The sequence below is a fragment of the Rhinichthys klamathensis genome, unplaced genomic scaffold, assembly GCF_029890125.1.
Source record: "Rhinichthys klamathensis goyatoka isolate OS25496 unplaced genomic scaffold, OSU_Roscu_1.1 h1tg001450l_1, whole genome shotgun sequence".
Taxonomy (NCBI): domain Eukaryota; kingdom Metazoa; phylum Chordata; class Actinopteri; order Cypriniformes; family Leuciscidae; genus Rhinichthys; species Rhinichthys klamathensis.
The window spans coordinates 12,336-39,331 of record NW_026607451.1 but is presented as its reverse complement, the minus strand read 5'-3'; the positions used below and the strand labels follow the sequence as shown (position 1 = coordinate 39,331).

At 36.2% G+C, this 26,996-nt stretch overlaps 1 protein-coding gene across 1 annotated transcript; it reads right to left on the bottom strand.

Annotated features, from left to right (window-relative positions):
- Window positions 1-1,305: 1,305 nt before the first annotated feature.
- On the bottom strand, window positions 1,306-5,312 carry LOC130079888 (gamma-glutamyl hydrolase-like). The gene is made up of 9 exons (XM_056245125.1): window positions 5,066-5,312; window positions 4,458-4,572; window positions 4,319-4,369; window positions 3,638-3,722; window positions 3,095-3,233; window positions 2,725-2,831; window positions 1,973-2,063; window positions 1,637-1,774; window positions 1,306-1,431 (listed from the first exon to the last, which is right to left on the bottom strand). Exons 1-9 carry the CDS (start codon window positions 5,160-5,162, stop codon window positions 1,310-1,312), a joined length of 945 nt encoding a protein of 314 aa, XP_056101100.1. The 5' UTR covers window positions 5,163-5,312; the 3' UTR covers window positions 1,306-1,309.
- Window positions 5,313-26,996: the final 21,684 nt, after the last annotated feature.

Genomic DNA, 26,996 nt, shown 5'->3' with positions numbered 1-26,996 from the left:
GACCAGTTAAAACACAAGAATCCATTTTATTTTCCCTAAAATTTACAAAGCAATACAACATTTTAACATTGCATTGGCATGCTTGTGAACCCTGTGAAAGATGACAAAGTTTGACTTTAAAACGATGGCGCTAGAAGACGCATAGTCCTATATAATACGACTTCTGAATTGGATAAAACTGCTTTGATACATTCCATCACATCTACATCCAGAATCTACAATCAAGAGCAACATTAAAAGCATGAACTTTAAAATACATCTCAGCATTCCTAACATCAAGTTTTGGCAAACTGTACGAGTAAAGAAATAATTTATAAATAATTTTCTTGCCATGATGAATATGAAGTGTAATGACTTAAAGGGATAGTTCACTTTGAAATACATTTTTGGTGTGTTTTAGCTTACCTCAAGGGCATCCAAGATGTAGGTGTCTTTGTTTCCGCAGTAGTTTCAATTTTGATATTTTTAGGTCAAACCGTTCTTGTCTGTCAGTCATATAATGCAGGTCTATGGGGTCCACCTCAAAGAGCATGCACAGAGAAGTCCAAATTAAACATGATTTAATGACTCGTAAATGTAAGTACACATTGATGGCCTAAGACACGAAACGAGCGGTTTGTATGAGAAAACGAACAGTATTTATATCGTTTTTACCTCTTGTAAACACAGCCACGTCCAAGTGATCTGAGGGCGCGGGCGCTTCGGTCTGCGCAAGCGCCGGAAGTGATCTCTCGCGCGTGTACGTCACTCATTGTTTACACAGAACAGAGTTTGTAGGTAAGACGGCTAATTAAAATGGTACTAATTTGCGCTTATCCGGGATGTTTAAACCGTCGTAAAAGAAAACAATTACGTATGCTCGCGCGAACTCATCCGGGAGTGGTGAGTTTTCACAAATTCCCAATTTATGAGCCTTCTCTCTTGAAGTTATGGTTGATCGCGGTTCCCGGAAAAGACCGAAGCGCCGGCGCCCTCAGATCACTTGGATGTGGCTGTGGTTACAAGAGGTAAAAACGATATAAATACTGTTCGTTTTCTCATACAAACTGCTCGTTTCGTGTCTTAGGCCATCAATGAGTACTTACATTTACGAGTCATTAAATCATGTTTAATCTGGACTTCTCTGTGCGTGCTCTTTGAGGTGGTGACCATAGACCTGCATTATATGACTGACAGACAAGAACGGTTTGACCTAAAATATCAAAATTTAAACTTCTGCGGAAACAAAGACACCTACATCTTGGATGCCCTTGAGATAAGCTAAAACATACCAAAAATTAATTTCAAAGTGAACTATCCCTTTAAACACTTAATCGAAGTAGTAGTTTTGTAGGAAGATGCTGTCCAGGCCATTGAAGACGGGCTGATGGTTGTAAATCAGAGCTTTTTCCTCTTCACTTTGCGAAGAAAAACGATGATGGTTTTTCATTGCTGAAACAGACAGTAAGCACATCAATACAGTGGTCAGAAAGTAAAACATCTCGGACTATGCTGCTTAAAATCTCTTGAATGTTGATTGTTTTCGAAACAAACCCAAGTTAACACCAAGTTAAGTCAAATTAAAAGGTAAAAAAAAGGCCAAGATGAAAGATTCCCAAATTGATATTGCAACTTCCATTTTTTTTAGATGACCAACCTTCAGAAACAAAGAAGTGGGCAGTGTAGAAAGTGGCTTTGATGGCTGACAGGGTGTGCACCATACCGGGCTTATCAATCCACTCGAACGGGCTTTTCTCTGGGTGCCACTGCACCGCGTAGAAGGGATATCGAGACGCTACAGGATATAATGTAGTACAATTATTCACTTGCTAAAAATTTGAACAAAAAATACCTACCTAAATGTAAAAACCAACTAGTAAGTGTTTATAGGTGGAAATCAGTTTAATAAAAATCAGCCAACTGTGAGACTGGGATGGGTTACATCACACACACACACAAAAAGAGACACTGTGATGTACAGAGACATTCATACCCTCCATGGTGGAAATGAACTCTTTCTTGCCGTCTGTATTTGTGGTCAGGACCCTATAAAAACGCTTCAGCTTGGCATTGCCACTGTAATTCTGTAAGAGCAAACCATTGTTATACAGTGAATATACAATGACTGATCAGTATGCAAAAAGCAGTATGGGAAACGCAGAAGTCAACGTTCCTGTGTTTAATGGCTTTAAAGCAACACCGAGTAACTTTTCCTCTGCGGTCGCCCTACAGGTTGGAAGCGGAATTGTCCATTACCGCTGTTGTAAATAATTTAGCCTAGCGCATCCTACTGTCGCACGCACACTCGCTGTTTATCCAGCACCGGCTTTGGAATGAACGATGTCCACAGACAAGGTAGAGTATGTTGCATGATTTCATGAAAGTATGATGTATTGCGACATCAGAAACGAAGAAAAACAAAATAATGACTATTGTAACGCTTGACGTAACGCAAGTCAAATTTGTAGTTTTCTTATGTCTCATTAGAACTACAGAAACGCGACCCGACCTGGCAATCTTACATAGTGTGGTTATAGCAGATACAGGACCGCAAAGCGGAGGCAGAAGTGCCTTTCACCCTGTTACGACTTAATGAACCACTGAAACGATTTGGAAACATTATTTTAAGGTAAAAAAAAATCTTACTTAGTGTTGCTTTAATGTTGGTTTTATTGTTCCATTTTATGCCATGTGAAATTACTTCAGACAAAAATTCTCACATGCATTAAACGGCTGTATTGGTACCTGCATGGACAGGCTCCAGCTGTGGAAATTAGACGTGATGTTTTCTTCTGCCAGAGACTGAAGAACATCCTTTGGGAATTTTTTGAACAACCTGCTGTTTTGGGCTCCTGTAATCAATCAAAATCATTGACCAACTCACATTAATGAGCTAATGCATGAATTTGGTAAATCAGACAACACAAACTGCGGTTAGCCATTTCCGTCATTTATATATTCTGCCATGTTTATATACACTTATAAGGTAGAAGTATGCATTATTATACGTTTCCAACCATTAAGTGTCACTTGTAATCATTGTAAAGAACAACAGTGCTGAATTACTAGTGTGAGTTTGCCATTCCAGAACGGTGGAAAACACACAGATACAAACCCGGGCTGAAGGTCAACGGCAGGGTCACTGCTTTGGTGTCGGTCAAGGTCAACAGGTTCTTGTTGCTGGTCAGAACCGTGAGCTGCTGGAAACCCTGACAGGTTCCCCAGATCGGAAAATAATCCGAAACATCATTCGCCTGTAGTAGATCATAAAGACGAAGACTCAAAGTACAACCAGACCAATTAAAAATAGTTTTCACGGTTTCACTTTATTTTGATGGTCTTTCACACATTCTGTTGACTATAAGTAACGCTGCACCTACATGACTACTAACTCTCATTAGAGTGTTAGTAGAGTATTAGTAGACTGGTAGAGTTTGGGTCAGAATAAGTTGACATATAGTTGTAAAGTTACTTATCCTCAGTATAATGTCTGTTGTTGGAGGAGCATCACAATAAAGAGTTATTATGCAGACGGTCTACTAATACTCTAATGAGAGTTAGTTGACATGTAGTTGCAAAGTTACTTAGTCAACAAAATGCTCAAGAGGGACCATCAAATAAAGTGTTACCATTATCACATACGAGTTTGTGAACGTACCTTTATTGCAAGTTCATAGAAAACCTTCGACACTCTGGTAAACTGAGACTTTTCAATGTCCACATTTCCTCCGGGTAGCAACAGACTAACCAGGTTAAAAAAAAGGGGTAATAATCAGCAGAATAAAGGTGAATAAAAAAATACCTTTTGGAAAATCCAGTGGTTTGGAACATGGTGTGTCTGTTCTCTGGTTGGACCAGTTTCCATGTTAAATTACATTATAAATAATTATTAATTAAAATGTATAAATTAACACACCCTTCTTCCGGAGAGTCCTGATTTAAGACGGACGCACAAAGTTTCACATTAAAAGACAAGTACATGTTTTCCTTTACCTTTAAAACTTGCTCAAAGTATTAAATATATATCAATTACATTTTGCAGTTCGCTCCATGCACAGGGAGCGTAAAAAGAGGTAGAAATTTGACCAAATGCTGAATGCACCCTATGAACTTTAAAGCAAATTTGAGTTGTACATCTAGTGCAATAGCGGTTTATGTGACCGGATAAAAGATTAGAAAATATAAAATGTAGGTAATTTACCTAAAATAGTCGTGTAAATGCATGTAGAACAGATCACCATAATCCAACACGGATAGAAAAGTACTTTGCACTATTTTCTTTCTCCACATGGAAAACACGTCTCTACCAGCTTATGTCAAACTATTTAGAAACACTCACCCATTTATTGCGTTGAATAGTCTTTCATACTCCTCCTCTGTCCGATTTATGCTGCAAACAAACATTTATCTGCATGTATTCTTTATTTTAATGATTTTTTTTTTAGATTTTTTTTTTATACAGCTTGTTTTTAACATACCGGATGGGTACAACCCTGGCACCAGCTGACTCCAAGTGTTTCACATATGATGCAGCGATATAGGAAGATCCCTGTGCATGAGGGTCGTCCTCTAAGTTTTCCTGGGCTAAAATTCCTGAAATACAAAAAGACATGTAGGCTATATTAGAAAGAAAGGGGGTTTCAGCTACTGAAAAAATCAGGCTATAGGGGTTTGCAGGTCTTAGCTGGTTTAGCTTGTCAGTCAAGCTGGCGTCACAAACATCCAACCAGACTCATTTTACCAAGCCAGAAGACATTTAAGCATTTCTTTTTCTTTTATTTATTTTTTTTGTCAGCAAGGTTAAGGTCTTCCAACCATATGTTTAAACCCCTTTACGTGTTGCAATGACATTGAAGAGTTAATAAATAATTGAGAAGAAACTAGAATGTTCCACCAACGGAGCTGCAGAGAAAAAAGATGCTCCGATGAAAAAGAAAAAAAGAATCGCATGACATGGCAAAAAATATGAGATGTAAAATCATAAAATCAACATGCATCATACACTAGCCTACTTTAAACGGAACAGCACATAAAAAAATCTTAAATCTTAAAATCGATGATTCGAAATCTTAAATGTTATTCTTACCGATGATTGGTCTGTAATTTAAATTACGAGCGCATGATGCTGGAAACCCGCATTGAATAGCGGCGAAGACCGCGAGCACGAGCACCTGGCGATACATCCACCTCAGGTAACACACCAAAGGACGAAATAAACGAAAGCTCCTTGATGCTATCAATAAAGAACACAATATGTCAGCTCCACTGGCGATGTCAGGCTTTATAACGAAAGCTGCACCCGCTAATCCACAGTCGTCAGGTTAAACAAACAGCGCTTCGACACGCGCGTGAATTATTGAGGTGTGTATGTTCTTTCGCGAGGATCAGCTTTGAAGATTCACGATCCAATGAGAGCGAAAAGTCACGGCTGGCCCCGCCCACTTGATTCCTCACAATCGCATTACGTTCCTTCATTTAAAATGTTTCATACGTCGTCAGTTAGGCTACATTGTTCTTCTTAATTATGTTTTGTTGTCTAATGACGCCTAATCATAAGTGTTGTTCTCTTTTATAGAAGATACTTAGAAAAAAATAGCATGTAATTGTAAAAAAACAATAAATAAATAAAATGTAAGCACTTAAAATCTTGCTCACATGCCAACAGCAATATTAATCATATTTATGAACAAAGCACTGGCCATTTATTTTTTGCAAGCTTTTAATTGTGTTGAGTGAATAGTCTACAGGAGAAATAATGACACGTGGCATGATAAAATTCAGACAAACATTTTGTATTTTGAGTTTAATTTTCTATAAGGTGCGCTGACAATTACTTTTGTAGTTAAAAAGGTGACACATGAAGAAAAGAATACTGTTAACCATGTTTAATAAGTGAAGGGAAGACCAAGTATGGTAACTCATACTCTGAATTTGTCCTCTGAATTTAACCCATCCAAGTTAGTGCACACACATAGGAGCAGTGAGTAGTGAACACACACACACACACACACACACACTAACTGCACGCCAGTGAACACACATACCCAGGGCATTCTTGCTGTGGCACAATGCACATTGTCTTTTTAAAAAGTTATAAAACAGTTTATTTCTTTGTAAACAAGAAAAAAAATTAGCAATCAATTTGGTTGATATCTGAGCTGTTCTTTTCTGATCTGCTTTTATGGATGTGATGTCAAAACCCAAAACAACAACAGTAACCACGCCCACCAGAGCAGAGAGGACCAATCGCATCACAGCTTCAGTAGATCCACAACAGTGGACACATTCTGAGTCTGAGGAGATAAAAACAACAATAAACTTATAAAATGACTGATGATATGCTGCTGACTTCAGTAAATAAACACTAATATCACCTGCACATGTGTGGCAGAGTGTGTTGATGTCCAGATGTGTGGTCTGGTTGCTGAAGACATTTTAATAAATAGCCTAACTTATCAACAAGACCCAGCCAGCAGAACAGAACAAAACAAACACATGGGCCATTTTCAAGCTGTTCGCTAAAGTCAATAACTCAAAATGAATGTCAACATTAAGAGTGACCAGGCGATGCATGAGATGTGAATCCTCCTCTTACAGGATGTGACACACACACACACACACACACACACACACACACACTCGCTGAGGACGCAGTGCTGATGTTAGAGTTGCAAACATGTTTTAATACATGCAGCATAAACCGCTTCTTGTTATCTGAAAGCCACAGGTAATTTAATTTTTTTTAGTTTTTTTGATGCAGTATCCTATATTTTTGAAGGTGAAATAAAATCATAAAATAACATTTTAGTAACTACATTTACTATATTATTTCACTGTATAACGTTTGTTTGATGTTCAGACTATGATATTCATGTTAGTGGAAGAAAAGAAACTCTTCACACACACACACACTCATGCAAGCTTGTCCACCGGACAAATGAAACCACATTTTGTCCTGGATAACTAAATGAGACAACAACAGGTTTCACTTCGACTCACAAACTGAACAGATTGTCATGCATTCAGTGAAACACATATACTTCTCTTTGGCTTTATAAAAACATATACTTAGTTCTTGTGGGTCGATTCTAAAATGCTTAAAAATGACACTAAAACCGATTGTTGTGGGTAATATTGCTATGACTGCAAAATTCGACCTTTGCTTTTTTAGAGAATATGACAATGCCATTTGTAAACTCAGACATTGATGGGTATTGCTCCAACTTGATTTTAAATCTTGCAAATGACCTTGCTTTTTTAGCATTCACATTTACACATAGACTAGTCCAAAAATATGTGTCTTTTTTAAACAAGACAAAAAGTGAAATTGAAGCTGTACCTTGGGATGTCAAGTGAAGTTTTCTACATGCACTGCATGTTGTATGAAGTCAGGCTTGAAATTTGTTTTCTTATAAAATCTGTTCTTTGCAGAGTCTCTGGCTCTCTATCGACATCTAATGGTTAGAATATAACATTGAAAGTTACTGGTGGAGGAACATTTCAGGAAAAAATGGCTCATTGACATTTTTAATAGTAGCCTTGGCTACGGATTATCATTGTTAAAAAAGCTTGTTTTATTGATTTTTTTTTTAATTGAAAAATATATCATGCACAAACAACATGGCAACAATAATACATCACTGCGATACAATAGTAAGATCAGGTGCAAAAATGGATTACAAGGAAAGAAAAAAAAATAAAGAAAAAAATTAATAAAATAAAAATAATAATTAATTAATTAATTGAACTAAAGAGCAGGGTTTATTTGACAAGAAACACGTTGTGAAATACAAAAATCTTTGTTGCTGCTCATATAAGTCCAAAGATAATGTCCTTTTGAGAGAGGATTCCAAGATGAGGAAAGTTTGGGTAAAGCCTGTGTGTCATGAACATCAGGCCATGAAGACTTCCGTGACAGAAGTGAACTGAAACCTCGTTGGTGTGTGATAGATGGCAATATGGGTAATTTCCCATGTTTTACAGTCTATGGTCATTTCCCATTTCTCTCTTGCGATCGGTCAAGCGTGTAAACCTATCTCTGAGCTCCTTTAAGGAAGTCTAAATCACTCTTTTTTTGTGTGTGGAAACTTTCATCAAGAATAGACACCATGCAGTGAACTTCAGTCAATCGGCTATCATTGGGTTCATTGTCTCTTTTGGAGTAGCCTAATTTTTAATCCTGTCTGTGCAGAAGTAAGTTCTGAATCTGAGATGTGACGGGACGAACATTCGGACTCTTTCCACTTTTCATGTCTCTTCACTCAAATTTTAGGCTACTCAACTGTACATCGATATGAAGAGCATTTTTTTCATTTTTTTCGCACATAGACGGTAAGTTGTAGGCTAAACATTGTTTAAGGCACTTTCGGTTTCAATCGTTTGAGCCTGTAGGCTACAGCTTTATGAATAGCACTGCACAATACTTTAATAGCACTGCAGGTAGGTTCAACAATTCACCAAAAAAATATATAAAAAAAAATAGACGTGTGCATTTTTTCCAAAATGGGAAAGCTAATTGTTTTATTAAACGAATAGTAGGCCTATGCTATTGACCTTTATAAGAACTTGGTAGGGCAAACACTCTTCACCATTAAGCGAAGATGGGGGACAAACCAAAACGCAATTCTCTAGTCGATCAGATCTATTAACAGTGTCGTAATCTAGACCCTTTTCCCACATTTCCTATTTGTGGCTGTGGCAGATCGGGAAGACAGCAATACAGATAACATTTTCCTACTTCTAAAGGTATTTGCATAAATTCCTTTATAATGACATGGACTGAACCCTGTCAGTTTTAAACGAAGCAGTGGATGGTTTTCTGACAGCAACACACAACTAACCACGCCTCAGAGATTGTGTTAAATCTCTGCTGTCTGCTCCTCAGACGCTACACATTTAGCCGACACGTTTACCAGAAATCAAAATCAGAACAATTTACACCGATCTTCCTGTCTAAAAGTTTAAATCCCTCTGACTGTAAGTGTTTCCTTCTTGAGGAATAGTGAATGTTTGCAGCTTTTACTAGTTGTGTATCGCTTTCTAGTAACAGATGCCTGTGCTCACGACTGACTGTCTACTTAAAGGGATAGTTCACCCAAAAAATGAAAATTGGCTTTTAATTTTTTAATTCTTCAGTAGAAATGTACGTTTTTTTAATTATTTTATTTTTGAACTGAAACCTTGATCCTTGGTGATTCATAGAATGCAAGTTAATGGCTACCGTGACTGAGAGTCGAATATATATATGGCTTCTGAAGATTCATTGAGGTCTTATGAAGTGAAACAATTGGTCTGTGCAAGAATCTAAACATTATCAACATTATTACCTGTAATATACACAGCCTTGGCAAACGGACCTGAGCCCGTTCACAACATTCTGGAGCGCGAGCTTCCTGTTGCATAATGACGAAAGCTCAAAAGTTGGGAATCTGTGTCAAAAAGTACATCTTCCTGATCGACCCGATTTGTTCTAAGAACGTTTTCCAAACAATCTGGTTTGGTTATGGAAACATTAAAATGTCCAGTTTTCTTAATGTTAAAGGGATGTTTTTTAAAAGTTATAGGCCTAGGTTGATGTTCCTGAAACATTCTTTCAACGTAATTTCTATCAAAAACTTTCTAGGAACGATGAATTGTTTCCATGAACATTAAAAAAGCCCAGTTTCCGTAATGTTTGGTTGCATGATGTTCCCGAAACATTCTTTTTAAACATTCGAACACCTGCTGTTGACAAGCAGAATCATTGAAGGAGAAACAACAAGAACAGAAACTACAACTGACTTCAGCCACAACCTTAGATTAAATCAACTGAAGATAAAAGAAGACATTAAATATCTCAAGATCTCAGTATGAAGAGGATTAATCAACTCCACAAACAGCACTACCAGCTTCACTTATTACTAACCAGACTTTATTTTTGTCAGACGCCTACAGAAGTTCTTATTAAAAAGGTACAGAGGTTTAGATGTTGATGTTTGGTGGGAAATGTTTTGTTTGGAGTCACCATTAGGGTGATCAGTGTTTTCTTTAGTTGGGCCCTTGACTTTTGTTAGTTTAATTCTCTCAGTAATTGCTGATGTTTTCAGAAAGTAAATTGATTATAAGAAGATGTGTAGTTTCATCACTGACTTAAAGGGAATTTTCATCAAAACATTTTTTTAAATTCTGTCATCATTTTCTCACCCTCATGTTGTTCCAAACCTGTATGAGTTTCTTTCTTCTGCTGAACACAAAGGAAGATATTTTGAAGAATGATGGTAGCAGCAATTTACTTCCATAGTATTTTTTTTCCTACTATTGGAAGTCGATCACCAACATTCTTCAAAATATCTTCGTTTGTGTTCAAGTACATGTCCTACATAATTGGGTTAAAGAAATTGTGCTATTTGTATGTTACAGTATGTTGATTCATATCAAACTCTGGTCCAAACAAAGGCTCTGTCCTTAACTGTTTATTGAGGTTTTCCTAACAATTCTGAATAAACGTTTCTGTTTGTTCTTCAGGTGTGTTTGGTGATATAGTGGAGTCCGTGCCAGTCACTGAGGGAGATTCAGTCACTCTACACACTGATGTAATACCGAGCGAAGATCTGAAAGGGTGGACCTTTGGACCTGACGATATTGTCATAGTAATGAACTTTGAAATTAAGCAGTTTAAAGACAGATTGCTGGTGGACCGACAGTCTGTATCTCTTACCATCAAGAACATCACAGCTAATTTCTCTGGAATATATAAATTTAATATTTTCAGCAGGAGCTTTTACAAGACGTTTAATGTTACTGTCTATGGTGAGTAGCTTGTGTGATATTATCTCTATCAAAACTTTTGATCTGAAGAAAATAACACAAGTTTGCATTAAAATAAATATTACTTTATCTAAAATTTGGTAAAGGAATAGGAATTTATTGAAGGTCTATGATGTTACTCGAGTCATTTGCCCATGAACTGTTGTACACTAAGCCAACATACTGATTGTGTTTATTATTTTGATTCTAGACAACTTTACAACGTGAATAAGGTATAATTATCTAAATAATTCATATTGCTTTAACTTAACAAATTGCTATAAGTGCATTAATTCAAAGGTAAAACACTTAATAAACTGAATGACGGGTCAATTATTTTCTGCTATAGACAATATTGATGGAACTTAAAATGTATTTTTAACCAGAGTTATTCCCTTTATAAGAACTTTTATTAGCAATTCTAGACAATAAAAACCCAAATAAAGCACCTTCAACCCAGAGAAAAAAAAAGTTATATATATAATTAAACTAAATTGATTAAAAAAAGTTAGGCCAATAGATTTACCGCATCAAATGCCAATACTTGTGAACATGTTAAACTACTGCTTTAAGGTGTCATTCAGATCTAATTCCTTTTAGAGGTACATGGTGATTTACCAATAAAGGTTGATTTATCTGTAAAATATCTTCTGTCTGATTATTCTGTCATGTTTTCCAGCTCGTCTGCCTGTTCCTGTCATCAGCAGAGACTGTTCTTCGTCATCATCATCATCATCATGTTCATTGCTGTGTTCAGTGGTGAATGTGAGTCATGTGACTCTCTCCTGGTACGCAGGAATGAGTGTATTGTCCAGCATCAGTGTGTGTGATCTCAGCATCAGTCTCTCTCTACCTCTGGAGGTGGAATATCAGGATAAAAACCCCTACAGCTGTGTGCTGAACAATCCCATCAGCAACCAGACCACACATCTAATCCCCAATGTTCATATATATATTACTGTAAGACTGTTGATGTTTTGAAATTTTTCTCAACATTGACTTCGCTGACTCTATCGATTTCAAATGAATTTTTTTTTCATTCATTTTTTGTCTGATTCCAACAAATCATAGATCATTATGGAGATTTTTTTTAATAGACAATGTGAAAAGAACAATAATACATTTTTGCATATTTGCTTATTGCGACTCATTTTGCCAGCACTGGTCACAAAAAAAGTAGGCAAAAAACAGTATGTGACAAAAGAAGTATGTCCAAATTCACAGTACTTGTAAAAAAGTAGGCAAAAAGTACCCGGATGACCTATTACTTCTGGCGGGATTCTGAAGTGTGCACATGATGGACACTTTACAATCCCATGAAGCCACGGGAAAGGATTTATGAATGACAGTCATTGGCAGAACTGGCAGAAATTACATTGGTATGTCACATGATAATGACAACATGGCAAATGTAGTACGTCTGGATAACATTCAAACTACACACATAACATACTATTCTAGCAGTCGTGAAGTCATTACTTATTCAAAATAAGTACCTATTCAAGAGAGTATGCGATTTCAGACGCAGCCTCTGATTAATACAGCCCACAGTTTCTATTTATGATTAGAAAGATGGTTGGTCAAACAGTAAACAGTAATAGTAACAGAAACAGTAAACAGTAACAGTAAACGGTAACAGTAAACAGTAACAGTAGTCTGGTTATGGCCGCGAGCTAGAAGGTCACGTTCGAGCCTGCTCTCTACTACAATCCTGAATAATCCTTTTAGTTGAGTCAAAAACTCTCTGAAACTGTGAAATTGACGCAGAAATGCCTGGCACTGGAAGAGGGAGTAGAGATAAGCCTAAATCAACAACCCAATCCAAATTAACAGGCTTTGGGTCGCATGGCATAGAGCAGCCAGCTAGCAAGGAAACTAACGGTACGACTGATGCTAACGCTGCTAGTAAAGAAACTAACGAAGGTGATGTGAACAATAACGCGACGATTCCACCCGGCAACGACCATCAGCTTAATATGGCTAAAGATGAGATACTGGGAGAGATACGCAATTTGAAAACAGAGTTCGCGGGAAGATTTGATGGCGTACTGAAAGCTATAGAAGAAACAAGAAAGGATGTGTCTGAATGTACAGAGCGGATGACTGAGGCAGAGGTGCGTCTGTCTAACGTGGAAGACGAGCAGGTCGACTTGAAAGCGGTGGTCGAGAGTTTACAGAAAAGAAATAAACATCTTGAGGAAAAAATGGTCGATATGGAAACAAGATCGCGGGTGAACAATCTTAGGCTGGTGGGTCTCCCTGAAAATTGTGAGGGCTCCGACATGTGCGGGTTCTTGGAGAGCTGGCTACCAGACGCGCTGGAGTTAAACCCAATGCGTCAACCTTTAGTCCTGGAAAGGGCTCACCGCGTCGGACCAAAGAGAGACACCGATGCCTCGCCGAGAACGGTAATCATGAGATTTCTTAACTACAAGCAGAAAGAATCGGTACTAAGAGCCGCCAAAACAAAGAAGGATATCCTCTACAAGAACCAACGTGTGAAGGTGTTTGTTGATATCGCTACGGAGGTGCACAGGCAGCGGAAGCAGTTCGATGTTGTTCGTGACCAGCTGCGTAAGCTAGGGGTGCGGCATGCATGGAATACTTTCTCCATCTACGTTGGTACTGACATACAAGGAGAAAGTCCACAAGTTCACTTCCCCAGCGGAGGCCAAGATCTTTGTCCAGAAGATCCAAATGGATACAGAAGAAACAGAATGACTTATGTCTATAGGTATTGCCAATGTCGTAACAACCACATATTGTAGGTATTTTTGATTAGGCATTTTTGAAGTTGTAAATGCTAGCTTTGTTAAAAAAGGATACATTTTTTGAATATAGTTGCAGGTGAACGTTGAGATGTTTCTATTCTGACAACAGTTCAGATCTCAGGAATCTGACGGTGTTAGCGGTCGGAAGTAGTGTATTTCAGGGGTTTACCCAGTTAGCTGGGAAGGGGGGGTTTGTATTTGTGATGTTTGTGTTGTTCGCAGCTTTTAGTTCTTGTAGCAGGGTTCTAGTGGGTGTTAACTCTCAGACACATTTATATTGTGTAAAAATAATGCTTCTGTATGTTTGCTTAAATGACACAAACATTTGAAATTAAATATACTTCCTGGAATTGCAGGGGCCTAAGTAGACCTAAAAAGATCAAGCAGGTTATGAATAAAATAAAAGATCTAGGCTCTAAAATAGTTTTCCTGCAGGAGACCCACACTCTTGAGGAGGAAAATATCAGAATAAGCAGGAGGTGGCAGGGATCGCTGTATGCATCCTCATTTACATCTAGAGCTCGAGGTGTAGTTACACTAATTCATAAATCGGTACCATTTCATGTCACAAATGTTATAAAAGATAAATTTGGAAGATACTTGATTATTCAAGGATCTATTTTACATGAAAATTTCAACCTAGTGAATGTATATGGATCTAATATAGATGATTATCGATTCTTTACAAATTTATTTCTAACCATTTCTTCTCTCTCAGGAAAAAATATTATCGGTGGAGATTGGAACTGCGTTTTAAATCCAATTTTAGACCGATCCACTGGAATTGACCTGACTCATCATAAAAGCAGAGAAATCATCCAGAACTTTATGAAGGAGTTACAGTTGGTAGATATTTGCCGACATTATAATCCAATCGATATTACTTACTCTTGTCACTCTAAAACATTTAATACATATTCTCGCTTAGATTATTTTCTGATTTCGGCAGACTTGTTGCCTAATATGGGAGAATGTTCCTATGATAGTATTACAATATCAGACCATGCTTCATGTAACATAAAATATACTCATAAAGATTTATTGATAGACCCTCCTAGATGGTGCTTGCATCAAAAATGGCTCAAGGATGAATCTTTTGTAGGATATGTTGGGAATAAGATTGATGAATATTTTAGTATAAACACAACACAAACCACTGCTCGTGTCAAATGGGATGCCTTTAAGGCCTGTATAAGGGGTTATATAATTTCTTATACTTCTTCAAAATCTAAAGAACTGCGCAAGAAAAGACAACAATTAGAAGAAAAAATAAAGAATTTGGAGAAGCAGTTGTTTAGAGATAAGAATTCACAAGCAGAAAAAGAGCTGTTGCTGTTAAAAGCACAGTATAATAAAGCTACAGCGGATAGGGCAGCCTCCAACATACTAAGGTTAAATCAGTCTTTTTATGAACAGGGGGAAAAGCCCGGTAAGATTTTAGCATGGCAAATTAAACAATTGGAAGCACAAAAAAATATAACTACAATAATAAATACAAAAGGAGAAACAATTGTGGATCCATTAGAGATAAATAAAGAATTTAGAAATTATTATGAAAAACTTTATGATTCTCAGGGCCATACAGATCTAAACACACAAAAAATATTCTTAGACAAGTTAAACATACCAACTATTGCAGAAGACCTTAGCCAACAATTAGACCGGGACATTAGTGAAGATGAAATAGTCAAAATAATTGATAATATGAGTACAAAAGCTGGACCTGATGGGTTTCCAATCGACTTTTACAAAAAGTTTAAGGGAAAGCTGGTAAAGCCAATATTGGAAATGTTACAGGAAGCTTTTATAGATGGGGACCTCCCTAACTCAATGGTCAATGCATTAATTATCTTATTACCTAAGCCTGGAAAATCTAGGGATAAATGTGAGAATATGAGGCCAATAAGCCTGCTTAACTCAGATCTTAAAATAATCAGCAAATTACTAGCAACTCGTTTACAGGAAACCCTTCCATTGATCATCCACAGGGATCAAAACGGCTTTGTTTTGGGACGGCAAGGTCTGCACAATGTTAGGAGGGTTCTCAATGTCATTCAAGCATTAGTCGACACTAAGGATACGGCCCTTCTCTCCCTGGATGCCGAAAAAGCATTTGACAGAGTAGAGTGGGCCTATCTTTTTGACGTGTTGAGACGCTTTGGATTTGGTCCAAAAATTCGAAAATGGATACAGTTATTATATTTACATCCAACTGCAGAGATTTTAACAAATAAAAACGTATCTAAACCAATTTTAGTTAAACGGGGATGTCGGCAGGGGTGTCCATTATCTCCGTTACTCTTCACTTTAGCAATTGAGCCCTTGGCTTTAGCAGTACGGTCACACTTACACATAACCGGAATTACAATTGGTCAGGTAGAACACAGACTGTCGTTATATGCAGATGATATAATTGTATTCCTTTCACAACTAAATTCATCTATTCCTGCTTTGTTAAAACTAATTGAGGAGTTTGGTCATATTTCAGGATATGTAATTAACAGATTAAAATCTTCTATCTTGTTGCTAGATAAAAGAGAGAGAGAAAATCCACCTATAGTTGTTTCACAATTCAAATCAGTTTCTAAATTTACTTACTTGGGAATACATATCCTTCCAAATTTAGATTTAATTGTTCAGCATAATTATGAATCGTTTACTAACGAAATTAGAGATTGTGTCAACAGATGGACTCTTCTTCCCATGTCTCTTATTGGTCGAATTAATATTTACAAAATGAATATACTTCCAAAACTGTTGTATGTTTTTCAGAATATTCCCTTGCCTCCCCCTGCTGACTGGTTTAAAACATTTAAGAAATTGCTCCTTGATTTTATATGGTCAAACAAACGTGCTAGAATAAGACTGTCGTTACTCCATTTGCCCTACCATGAAGGAGGCTTGATGTGCCCAAATGTTGTATGGTACTACTGGGGCAGCTCACCTTAGATCTATAGGGTACTATTTTAGCAAAAAAGACGCCCCCCAATGGACAGAAATGGAAAGTAACATTTCGAGCCCTCCGTTGCCTTTGTACCTTTTTTCTGATACAGAAGCTAATTTGATGAAGAAAACTAAAAATCCAATAGTTAAAAACATGGTTAAGGTGTGGTATAATGTTAAAAGATATATTAAAGAACCAGTTATTTTATCACGGCTAACCCCAATTTGGGGAAATCAGAAGTTCTCCCCGGGGAGAGCCGATACAGTGTTTAAGCAATGGGCCTTAAATGGGTTGGAGAAAATTCAAGATCTATATCCAACAGACTCAGACAACATGATGTCATTCGACATGCTTATACATAAATTCAACATTCAAAAGAAATATTTTTTCAAGTATCTCCAACTTAGAAGTTATATAGGAACAAAACCAGACATGGGGACTTGTGACTTGGTGACTTGGACTCGAGTCGACTCGAGTCGCTATTTTTATGACTTGTGACTTGACTTGACATAAAATGAAATACTTGAGACTTGACTCGGACTTGGAAGTTAAAGACTCGGGACTTGACTTGACTTGAGACACGATGACTTGAATGACTTGAGTGTTAATCACATCATGTTTTCAGTTTGAATATAAAATATATATAAAAAAATGTTTTAAAGTTGATCACGACACTATCATCAGTCATACCTCGTACCTTACGCACACCACGCCCACTTAGATCAGATATCACATCAAAATGTCAGCCGGAGGGGTACCGAGGGTCATTGCTTTCGGCTTCAAGAATTATTCACACCATGGCAAAAGACGAACAGCGCTTTGCAAGACATAGGCTACAACATTAACATTGCGGACAGCCAGACGACAACCTCCAATTTCGTCCGTCATTTGAAGAGCCATTCTGCCCAGTAAGTGCTTGTCAATTTGTTAATGTTAGTTGGTAGTTAGCTAATGTAATAGCTAAAGTAGCCATTAACCCTTTCACAAGTAAGTTTAAACTATTCTAACTGATCCACCAGCGTGAGTTTTTCTAGGCGACCGTTATTTAGAACCTGTCACTCACTTTAGTGTTTCATGGTGACGCGTCATTGCTTGTCAAGTGACACAGCGCAACCACAACACAGCGCTGAATGAATGATCTGCTTTTATGTCATTTTTCCTGTTTTATTCAAAATGTTCACAAATGTATTAGCTATAACATGCAACACTGATATTCCGATTGTCAAATATGTGTAAGTGGATGTGTTTTGTTGTTTAAACACCTTTATAATGATCGCGTTAGTTGAGCTGTATGTGCGAATGGGCGGTGCCATGTTAACGTTAGTTTACAACACGTCAATTTCTCAACTTCTCACGAAAATCATGAAAGTAAGTGACCGGTGAACTGGGAGAAGAATAGGGTAAAATGTAAAGCTACTTACACAATGTGTATCTGATATGAATAAAACGTGCGTCTTATTATAATGGAAATGATTATTATTGACGCTTCCATAGACATCATCAGTGTATTTTACAAACTACAAATATATTTTTTGCTAGTAGTTATGTGTATTTAAATGTCTGAAACCTAAAATAAAAATGATGTGGTTGAAAACACTGAACAGTTGTGATATATGACAGCACTGAGAGCGTATGTCTCTGGCTCAGCGCCAGCCAACGCGTTTGAATTCATTGATAAATAACTTACACGAAGCAGAATAGTGGGTCATATGTCTAATGCTTTTTGAAAACTTAAAAGGGGCATATAATGCCATTTTTGTACAAGCTAATATGATTCTTTGGGGTCTAAATTAAAAGTTTGTAATATACTTTAATTAAAAATTCTCATTAGTATTGTAAGAAAACACTTATTTTACTTGGTCAAAAACAGCTCTGTTTTCAGCACGCCGTTTCAGTGCATATTACTTTAAATGATAATTTGCTCACCCCGCCCCTCTGTTCTGTGCGTACACCGTTTGTAACACAATAACACAATAACCATAACGCGTTGTTCAGTATAAACGTGGAATTATGAATTATATTGAGAACGTCATACATAGAAAACATGCCGTAATGTACCCTGAGTGTAAACCTTAGACGCATTCATTGTGAAGTGTGCAGCTAGCGATTTGCAAAGATATAAATATTAATATAAAGTTGAATAAAACGTTACACTCACTTCAGTTCTTCTGGAGATTCAGCAGGAACACGAATATCTGGTACCGATCTTTTTTCATGAGCAGCTACTTAGCAAATCCAGCTTTATACTCACCCTCGTTTATAAAGCAGTCTGGTGTGTGAAATGATTCGGGCAAACATGAGAGCATTGACGTTGCTCGTGGGGAATATTCCCTTCGAAAACAAACTCAGCCACTGCGTCTTCAGCGGTTCGGATTTAGGAACATTAAAATGACTGTGTTCGTTATTACACCCAAGAACAGAACACCACAATCGCTTAGACGCCATTCTGCTCATAGACAGTGCTCCAGCATATCAACAATGACCGCGCCGGTCCGCGCAGACTATGATTGACAGCTCGCTCTCACGAGCGAGGGCGGGTCTGTGTTGAAACGCGGCTGTCATTCAACAATCGTGGGAGGGGCGTCCGACCGTGTGACGTCACAGGCTCGAACGGCTCGATTTGAGGCAGGGGAAAACATATAAGGAGATTAAAACAAAACCACTGGATGGATTTTTATCATTATATGATGGTTGTGTACAGGCACTGCCAACACACATTTCAGTACAATCAACTTGTAAAAGTGCATGTACCATTATATGACCCCTTTAAGGCTTTCTTCTTCATAAAAGAAGTCGGACATCACATTTTTGTATACATTTTTATTTCTTTAAATTAGTAAGCTACAGGACACCATCTTTCAAAACATGACCTGCGTGAAAGAAAAAAGTGAATGAATGCGTCATTGTTCCCAAATGCACTTCCGAATGCGCCTCTGTTCATTTCAAACCAAACTGACGCCCATAGATCAAACTCTGCAGGTAAAATTACAATAATAAGGTGACTTGACTTGGACTTGACTTGACCTACTACAAGACTTGACTTGACTTGACTTGACATAGCCTGTGACTTGACTTGACTTGACTTGCCCAGGAAAAAAATACTTGGGACTTACTTGAGACTTGAAGGTTAAGACTTGAGACTTACTTGAGACTTGCACATGTGTGACTTGGTCCCATCTCTGAACAAAACAAAGCAATTTATTGAAACCACCCAAATCTAAGTTAGAAGAAATGATAAGTGAAAATAGCTTTAAAAGGGGAGCAATTTCACAACTTTATAAACTACTGTTATCACACTCCCCAGATAACTCAACCTTAAAATTAGAAGCCTGGAAGAAAGATCTACAAAAAAATGTATCACTAGACGAGTGGGAATTGGCTTGTAGTAAAGCACATAAGCAAACCGTAAATTCTAGGTTGAGATTATTACAATACAAGTGGCTAATGCGTGTTTATGTTACTCCTGCCAAATTAAACCAATACAATCCAAATATCCCAGACATATGTACAAAGTGTGAAGAAGAAAAGGGAACATTGTTTCATTGTATTTGGGAATGCAGAGAAATTAGGACATTTTGGGGAGCAATAAAGCAATCTGTGAAGGATATAATTTCTAAAGACCTTCCTCTGGAACCTTCTTTTATAATTTTAGGCTTATATCCCAAGCACGCAGGATATACAAAAGGCGAGAAGATGTTCATTGATATATGTTTATTGCAAGCTAAAATGTTGATTGCACTGCACTGGAAAAACATAAGAGGACCAAGTATTGGACAATGGGTTAAGCAGATGTTGGCTACACTTCCATTGGAACGCATCACTTACTTGCTAAAAGGAAAAAAGGACTTGTTTGATAGTATTTGGAGACCTTTCATGCTTTTTGCAGAAGGCACAGACTTAACAGAAGATCAAGAGGAGGACGACGCTCATGAATAATTTTTACAGTCCGCGACCTGCTCTTTGGGAGATGGTTGGTCTCTGTTAACTTGTGTCAAAAGACATTACGGATATAACATTTTATATATGGTAACATTGTATTTTGTGTCTGAGAGGGGGTTTTGTTGTATGTCATTTAAAAAAAAAAAAAAAAAAAAAAAACCACAGTAACAGTAAATCGTAAACAGTAACAGTAAACAGTAAGAGTAAACCATAAACAGTAACAGTAAACAGTAACAGTAAACCATAACAGTAACTGTAAATGGAAACAGTAAACAGTAACAGTAAATGGTAACAGTAACAGTAAAAGTAAACAGTAACAGTAAACAGTAAACAGTAACAGTAACAGTAAATTGTAACAGTAAAAGTAAACAGTAACAGTAAAAGTAAACAGTAATAGTAAACGGTAACAGTATCAGTAACAGTAAACCATAAAGGTAACAGTAAATGGTAACAGTAAACAGAAACAGTAACAGTAAACAGAAACAGTAACAGTAACAGTAAACGATAACAGTAACAGTAAACAGTAAGAGTAAACCATAAACAGTAACAGTAAACAGTAACAGTAAACCATAACAGTAACTGTAAATGGAAACAGTAAACAGTAACAGTAAATGGTAACAGTAACAGTAAAAGTAAACAGTAACAGTAAACAGTAAACAGTAACAGTAACAGTAAATTGTAACAGTAAAAGTAAACAGTAACAGTAAAAGTAAACAGTAATAGTAAACGGTAACAGTATCAGTAACAGTAAACCATAAAGGTAACAGTAAATGGTAACAGTAAACAGAAACAGTAACAGTAAACAGAAACAGTAACAGTAACAGTAAACGATAACTGTAACAGTAAACAGAAACAGTAACAGTAAACGGTAACTGTAACAGTAAACAGTAACAGTCATGCAAGTTTATTTTTCTGACCCCATGGCAGATTTTTTTCAAGTAAATGTATCTTGATTGAAAAATATTTAGATATAAACAAAAATTTTGAGCAGTGAACTAAATTAATTTCACTCTGGAGGCAGTATATAAATGAAAAATAAATATAAATCATTTACAAACATGACGGCCAGGTGGTTCTCAAACAGTTTACCTGGATAAATAAAGGTTAAATAAAATAAAATAAAATAAAAAACACAAAACAACAAACGAAAAGTTAACTTGCATCAATTATTGTTTACAGATCCAGTTCTTAGAGTTGATGTTGTTGACCATTCAAATAATGGTAAGATATTGAATTACTGTGTGCACCAACTGAATCTCTCTGTGTGTTTGAGTCTGTAATGGCGATCTCAGCCATTTTCCCTTCTTCGCTATTTCGAAATTTTCCAAAAAAATTAATTCTAGCATTTTCCACGGTCAAAAGATTGTCTAGCACCTACAAACCTTCTTCAAAATTGTTACGCATATAACGCATATAAAACTAGTCAAAGTCACGTGATACAGTACAAATAACACAAAATATACATTTATCAAAAAACATAATTTGATATAAGGGTAAATATAATTTTTTGATGTAGTTATGCCTCTAACAGTAAACAGTAATAGTAAACAGTAACAGTAGTTAACAGTAACAGTAAACAGTAACACAGTAACAGTAAACAGTAACAGTAGTAAACAGTAACAGTAAACAGTAACAGTAGTAAACAGTAACAGTAACAGTAAACGGTAAAAGTAACACAGTAACAGTAAACAGTAACAGTAGTAAACAGTAACAGTTAACAGTAACAGTAAACAGTAACTGTAGTAAACAGTAACAGTAAACAGTAACTGTAGTAAACAGTAACAGTAAACAGTAACAGTAGTAAACAGTAACAGTTAACAGTAACAGTAGTAAACAGTTAACAGTAACAGTAGTAAACAGTAACAGTTAACAGTAACAGTAAACGGTAAAAGTAACACAGTAACAGTAAACAGTAACAGTAGTAAACAGTAACAGTAAACAGTAAAGTTAAACAGTAACAGTTAACAGTAACAGTAAACAGTAAACAGTAACAGTAGTAAACAGTAAACCGTAAAAGTAAATGTAACAGTAACAGTAAACAGAAACAGTAACAGTAAACAGTAACAATAGTAAACAGTGACAGTAAACAGTAAACAGTAAAGTTAAACAGTAACAGTAAACAGTAACAATAGTAAACAGTAACAGTAAACAGTAAAGTTAAACAGTAACGCTAAACAGTAACAGTAAACAGTAACAATAGTAAACAGTAAACGTTAACAGTAAACAGTACCTACAACACTGCAAAAAGTGATTTTCTTACTGAAATGACATAAGATATCATGTATTGTTTTGATATCATAATTGATCAAACTTTTCATGCAAGTTTATTTTTCGTAAATGTATCTTGAATTAAAATGTTTAGATATAAAACATTTTTTGAGCAGTGAACTAAATTAATTTCACTCCGGAGGACAATATGAATGAAAACACAAAACCACAAACGAAAAGTTAACTGGCATCAATTATTGTTTAAACAGATCCAGTTCTTGAAGATGATGTTGTTGACCATCCAAATAACGGTAAGATCTTGAATTACTGTGTGCACCAACTGAATCTCTCTGTGTGTTTGAGTCTGTAATGGCGATCTCAGCCATTTTCCCTTCTTCGCTATTTCCAAAAGGGTTTTGCAAAAAGGATTTGATGCATGAATCTATAACTTGTCTTGTAAAGCTTTACTTTGTCTTTGTCTTGTTACCAATCAAACTCAAAACTAAATTTACACGTATTCACGTTCCAAAAACATAAGTTCTAGCCTTTTATCACGGTCAAAAGATTGTCTAGCACCAACAAACCTTCTTCCTTCTTCTTCTTCAAAATTGTTGCGTATATGTAACACGTATAAAACTAGTCAAAGTCACGTGATTATGGGTGTAACGTTACCCTCATGTCACGATTCGATACATACCACGATACTTAGCTCACAATACGATATTATTGCTATACTCCAAGACATATGATAAAAGATTGATTAAAATGCCAAATTTGATATTACATTGTGTGTGTAAATGATTAGGTTTGGACTTGGTGCTGGAAACCCAATGCACAGGACAATAGAGACGCCAGAATAACAATATTCATGATTCTGAAGCTGAAAATACATACTTATTCACTGACAGTCACTAGATATATTTATAATAATTTAAGCCACTTTTTACTGCTAACATTAGACATTTGGCATTACCAGGACCCACACATATTCCCCCATTGCATTATTAAACATTATATTCAACATTATATATAGACGTTTAATGTAGTGCTGACACTAAAACTCTGAAATCTTTTCTTATTTTTCCCACAGAAATGTTCATTTTGGGTGAACTATACACAATACATATTGTTAATGTAGTAATGGCTCTAACATGTCTTTAGCCGATGGGGAAATGCCTAATCAGCAGAGAGGTTTACCAAACAGTAAGTTACTTTAAAACAATGTAAGTTTTCATTGTCGATCACAAGTAATCTTAAAAAAAAGAAAAAATATATACAAATCTGTGATTATTGTTCGAACAGGTCAGGAAGAATATGTTCCACTTCAGGGTAAGACCAACTTTACCATATTGCTTGCAGTGTAAATCCACAAAGAAAATGATATCATTTCCAACATCACATGGTTTGTTTAACAAGATATTAGTTGTAAACCACCTCTACATATTTAATTCCTGTCTTGAATGTTTTTTCCTCCAGATATGTTTCATGCTGGGCTCGATCAAGTGAAGAAAATAAAAGTGCAGCCTGGAGATACAGTGACTCTAAACTCTGGTGTTACTGACGTACAGAGAGATGATCGGCTACGGTGGAAATACGCTGATTCCAGAGTCTCTGATTCCACAACCTTGTTTACTGTCATAGCTGTGTGCCATAAAGGGAACGATAGGTTCACAGTGAAGGATGGTCCTGTGGGGAAATTCAAAGACAGACTCACGCTGGATAATACAACTGGAAATCTCACCATCAAGAACATGAGAGTCAAAGACACCGGGCACTTTAAACTTGAGATCGCCAGCAACACAAATCATCGTACCAAAACAATCAAAGTCAATGTCCGTGGTAAGAAGCTTATGCCAACTTCTATTTTCACTTTTAATTGTCAATTATCACATCATAGTATTATCAAAAATAATAGTGTTTCTGTCCACAATTCACAATAGAAGTGTTTTTAATAGCTTATTATCTTAGTTTTTTTCTCCGAATAAATAGTAAAAGGGCCATATCTATATGCTTGTGCTACTGTGTGTAGAATTATAATTATACACTGTAAAAAAATTATATGATCAATAAGTTATGACAACATACGTTTTTACATTGCTTTAACTCATCAAAATAAGTTAAGCAGTTTTCAACTTTTTTTGTTATACAAGATTCAACAATTTTTTTAAGTCAGTTTAATGTAATTTAAGTTGAAACGACTTAAACACTCAAGTTGATTGTACTTAAATTTAAATCAGCAACTTTTTTACAGTGTATAATTGCGATCAGGTAAAGATAATGTAAATCTGTGTTTGAAATCAAGAGTCACGTGATGCATTTTTTCTTTTGGCATCCATTTTAACATGAATATTTAATTTGCTTTACAGTGCAGCTTATCTGCGGCTTTCTCTCTTTTTACCTTCTGTGTTTCTTTGTTTTCTTACAGATGCCACACAAATATGTGGGGATCATCTAAATGAGACAAATTTGTCGTTGATACCAGAAGAGGACCCCAAAAACACTAGTACATATACTGTTGAGCAGACGGACTCTTTATTCAATGAGGATGAGGAGGAGTCAGGTGGAGAACGGTGACACAATTTCACATGACAACGCCAGTATTGCAGATGTAGTCTATATGGATTTACACACATGCATATATCACTTTTTTAATGGTTAAGAAGTGGTTCATTAAGTGCAGGTAATGCGACCGTATGCAAAAACAGGTGCATGTTATGTGTTGATAACTATATTTGATGAGAATATTTTGCTAAATATAGTGCTAAAGACATGCTTTAATACACTAACATTTTCATTATGCTAATATCTGGACCAAAATGAATCAACATGACAGTTCCAAAACAGTTATGAACCTTGTATTGTATACATAGACATATCACGTTTTTTTGCATCTATCACGTGACATTTTGCCATTAACGTTTGCATATATATTTGTGAGCATATTGAGTTTTTAATATTCAGGCCAGTGTATATTTACATACTGTGATATTTGAGATGCTCTCTGTAAATTTACTGTGAAAACATGCACTCCGTATTATGAAATATAAAATGCGTTTTATCGACTAATAAAACTTTATTGTAAAAATGCCAATTAATAAAATTTTTTTTTTTTTTTAGTTTAAAATGCTAATATTCTTTCTTGGGCTTAGTTAAGAATAACATATTCTATTAAGTCTACAAAAATATATTTGAAAAAAAAAAACAACAACATTAAATTATGGGTGATTTATAAATTCAGAATGGCTAATGTTGACTGGACTAATAAACACAAATCCAGCCAAAATTTGATAGTATCAAGACCACATGATGGTCTTATCTAGTTACTTATTAAAAACATACATTTTGAAAATGAACATAACTGCTTCAAAATAGGTGTGTAATTTACATAATAGAACAAAACGTCAAAGTAACGTCAAGTTATGTTTACTACAGGCTTCATTTTACTCATAAATTGAAAGAGCGAACCATTTTTTACATTTTAAATAGTTATAATAGTTATAAGGGCTTGTTCATTCAATAAACGTGTTTAAATTGTATTTTGCAGTTGTATTGCAAATTTAAAGTTTGTCAACTGGACTACCTTATGGATTGTTATAAAATAAAGGCTAATGTGTGTTTTCATTTGTGTTTTTTATGTGATTCAGACACCAGTTAACAATTTTGTGAACCTCTGTATAAAATCAATTATAATTAATATAATAACTAATTTTGCTGCCATTTCTAGTTATGATTCCTAAATAATCATTTTTGCACAAAAGTAGATATTTTAGTGGAGCGGCTAAGTGATATAATCGTTCAGTTTATGATACAAGCGTGAAAATTGGCATGAGGAGTCTCCATGGGTCACTTAACAAGAAATTTGTCCGAGCCACTTGAAATTTCAAGATGGCGGCCATTTTTCAAGATGGCCGACACCTTAGTGGAGCAGTTAAGTGATATAGTGGTTTATTTGGTGATACAAGCATGAACATTGGCATGAGCAGTCTCTGATGGTCACTAGACAATAAGCCATCCACAGCTACTTGAAATTTCAAGATGGCGGCCATTTTTCAAGATGGCCACCACCTTTGTGGAGCAATTAGGCTTAAGAAATCATTTAGTTGGTGATACAAGCATGAAAATTGCTATGAGCTGTCTCAAAGGGTCATTTGACAAGAAACCGCCCACAGCCACTTGAAATTTCAAGATGGCGGCAATTTTTCAGGATTACTGCCGCCCGCCATGTGGATCTTTAAATGATACATTTTCTCATAGAAATGTATTGGGTTCCTCAAGAGACTCTGTCAAGAGAGGTAGTTTGACTGTGTTTTGTCTGACTCCTCACCGATGACCTGTCGAGTTTGGTAAAGCCTGTCAGGAGTTGCCTCCCA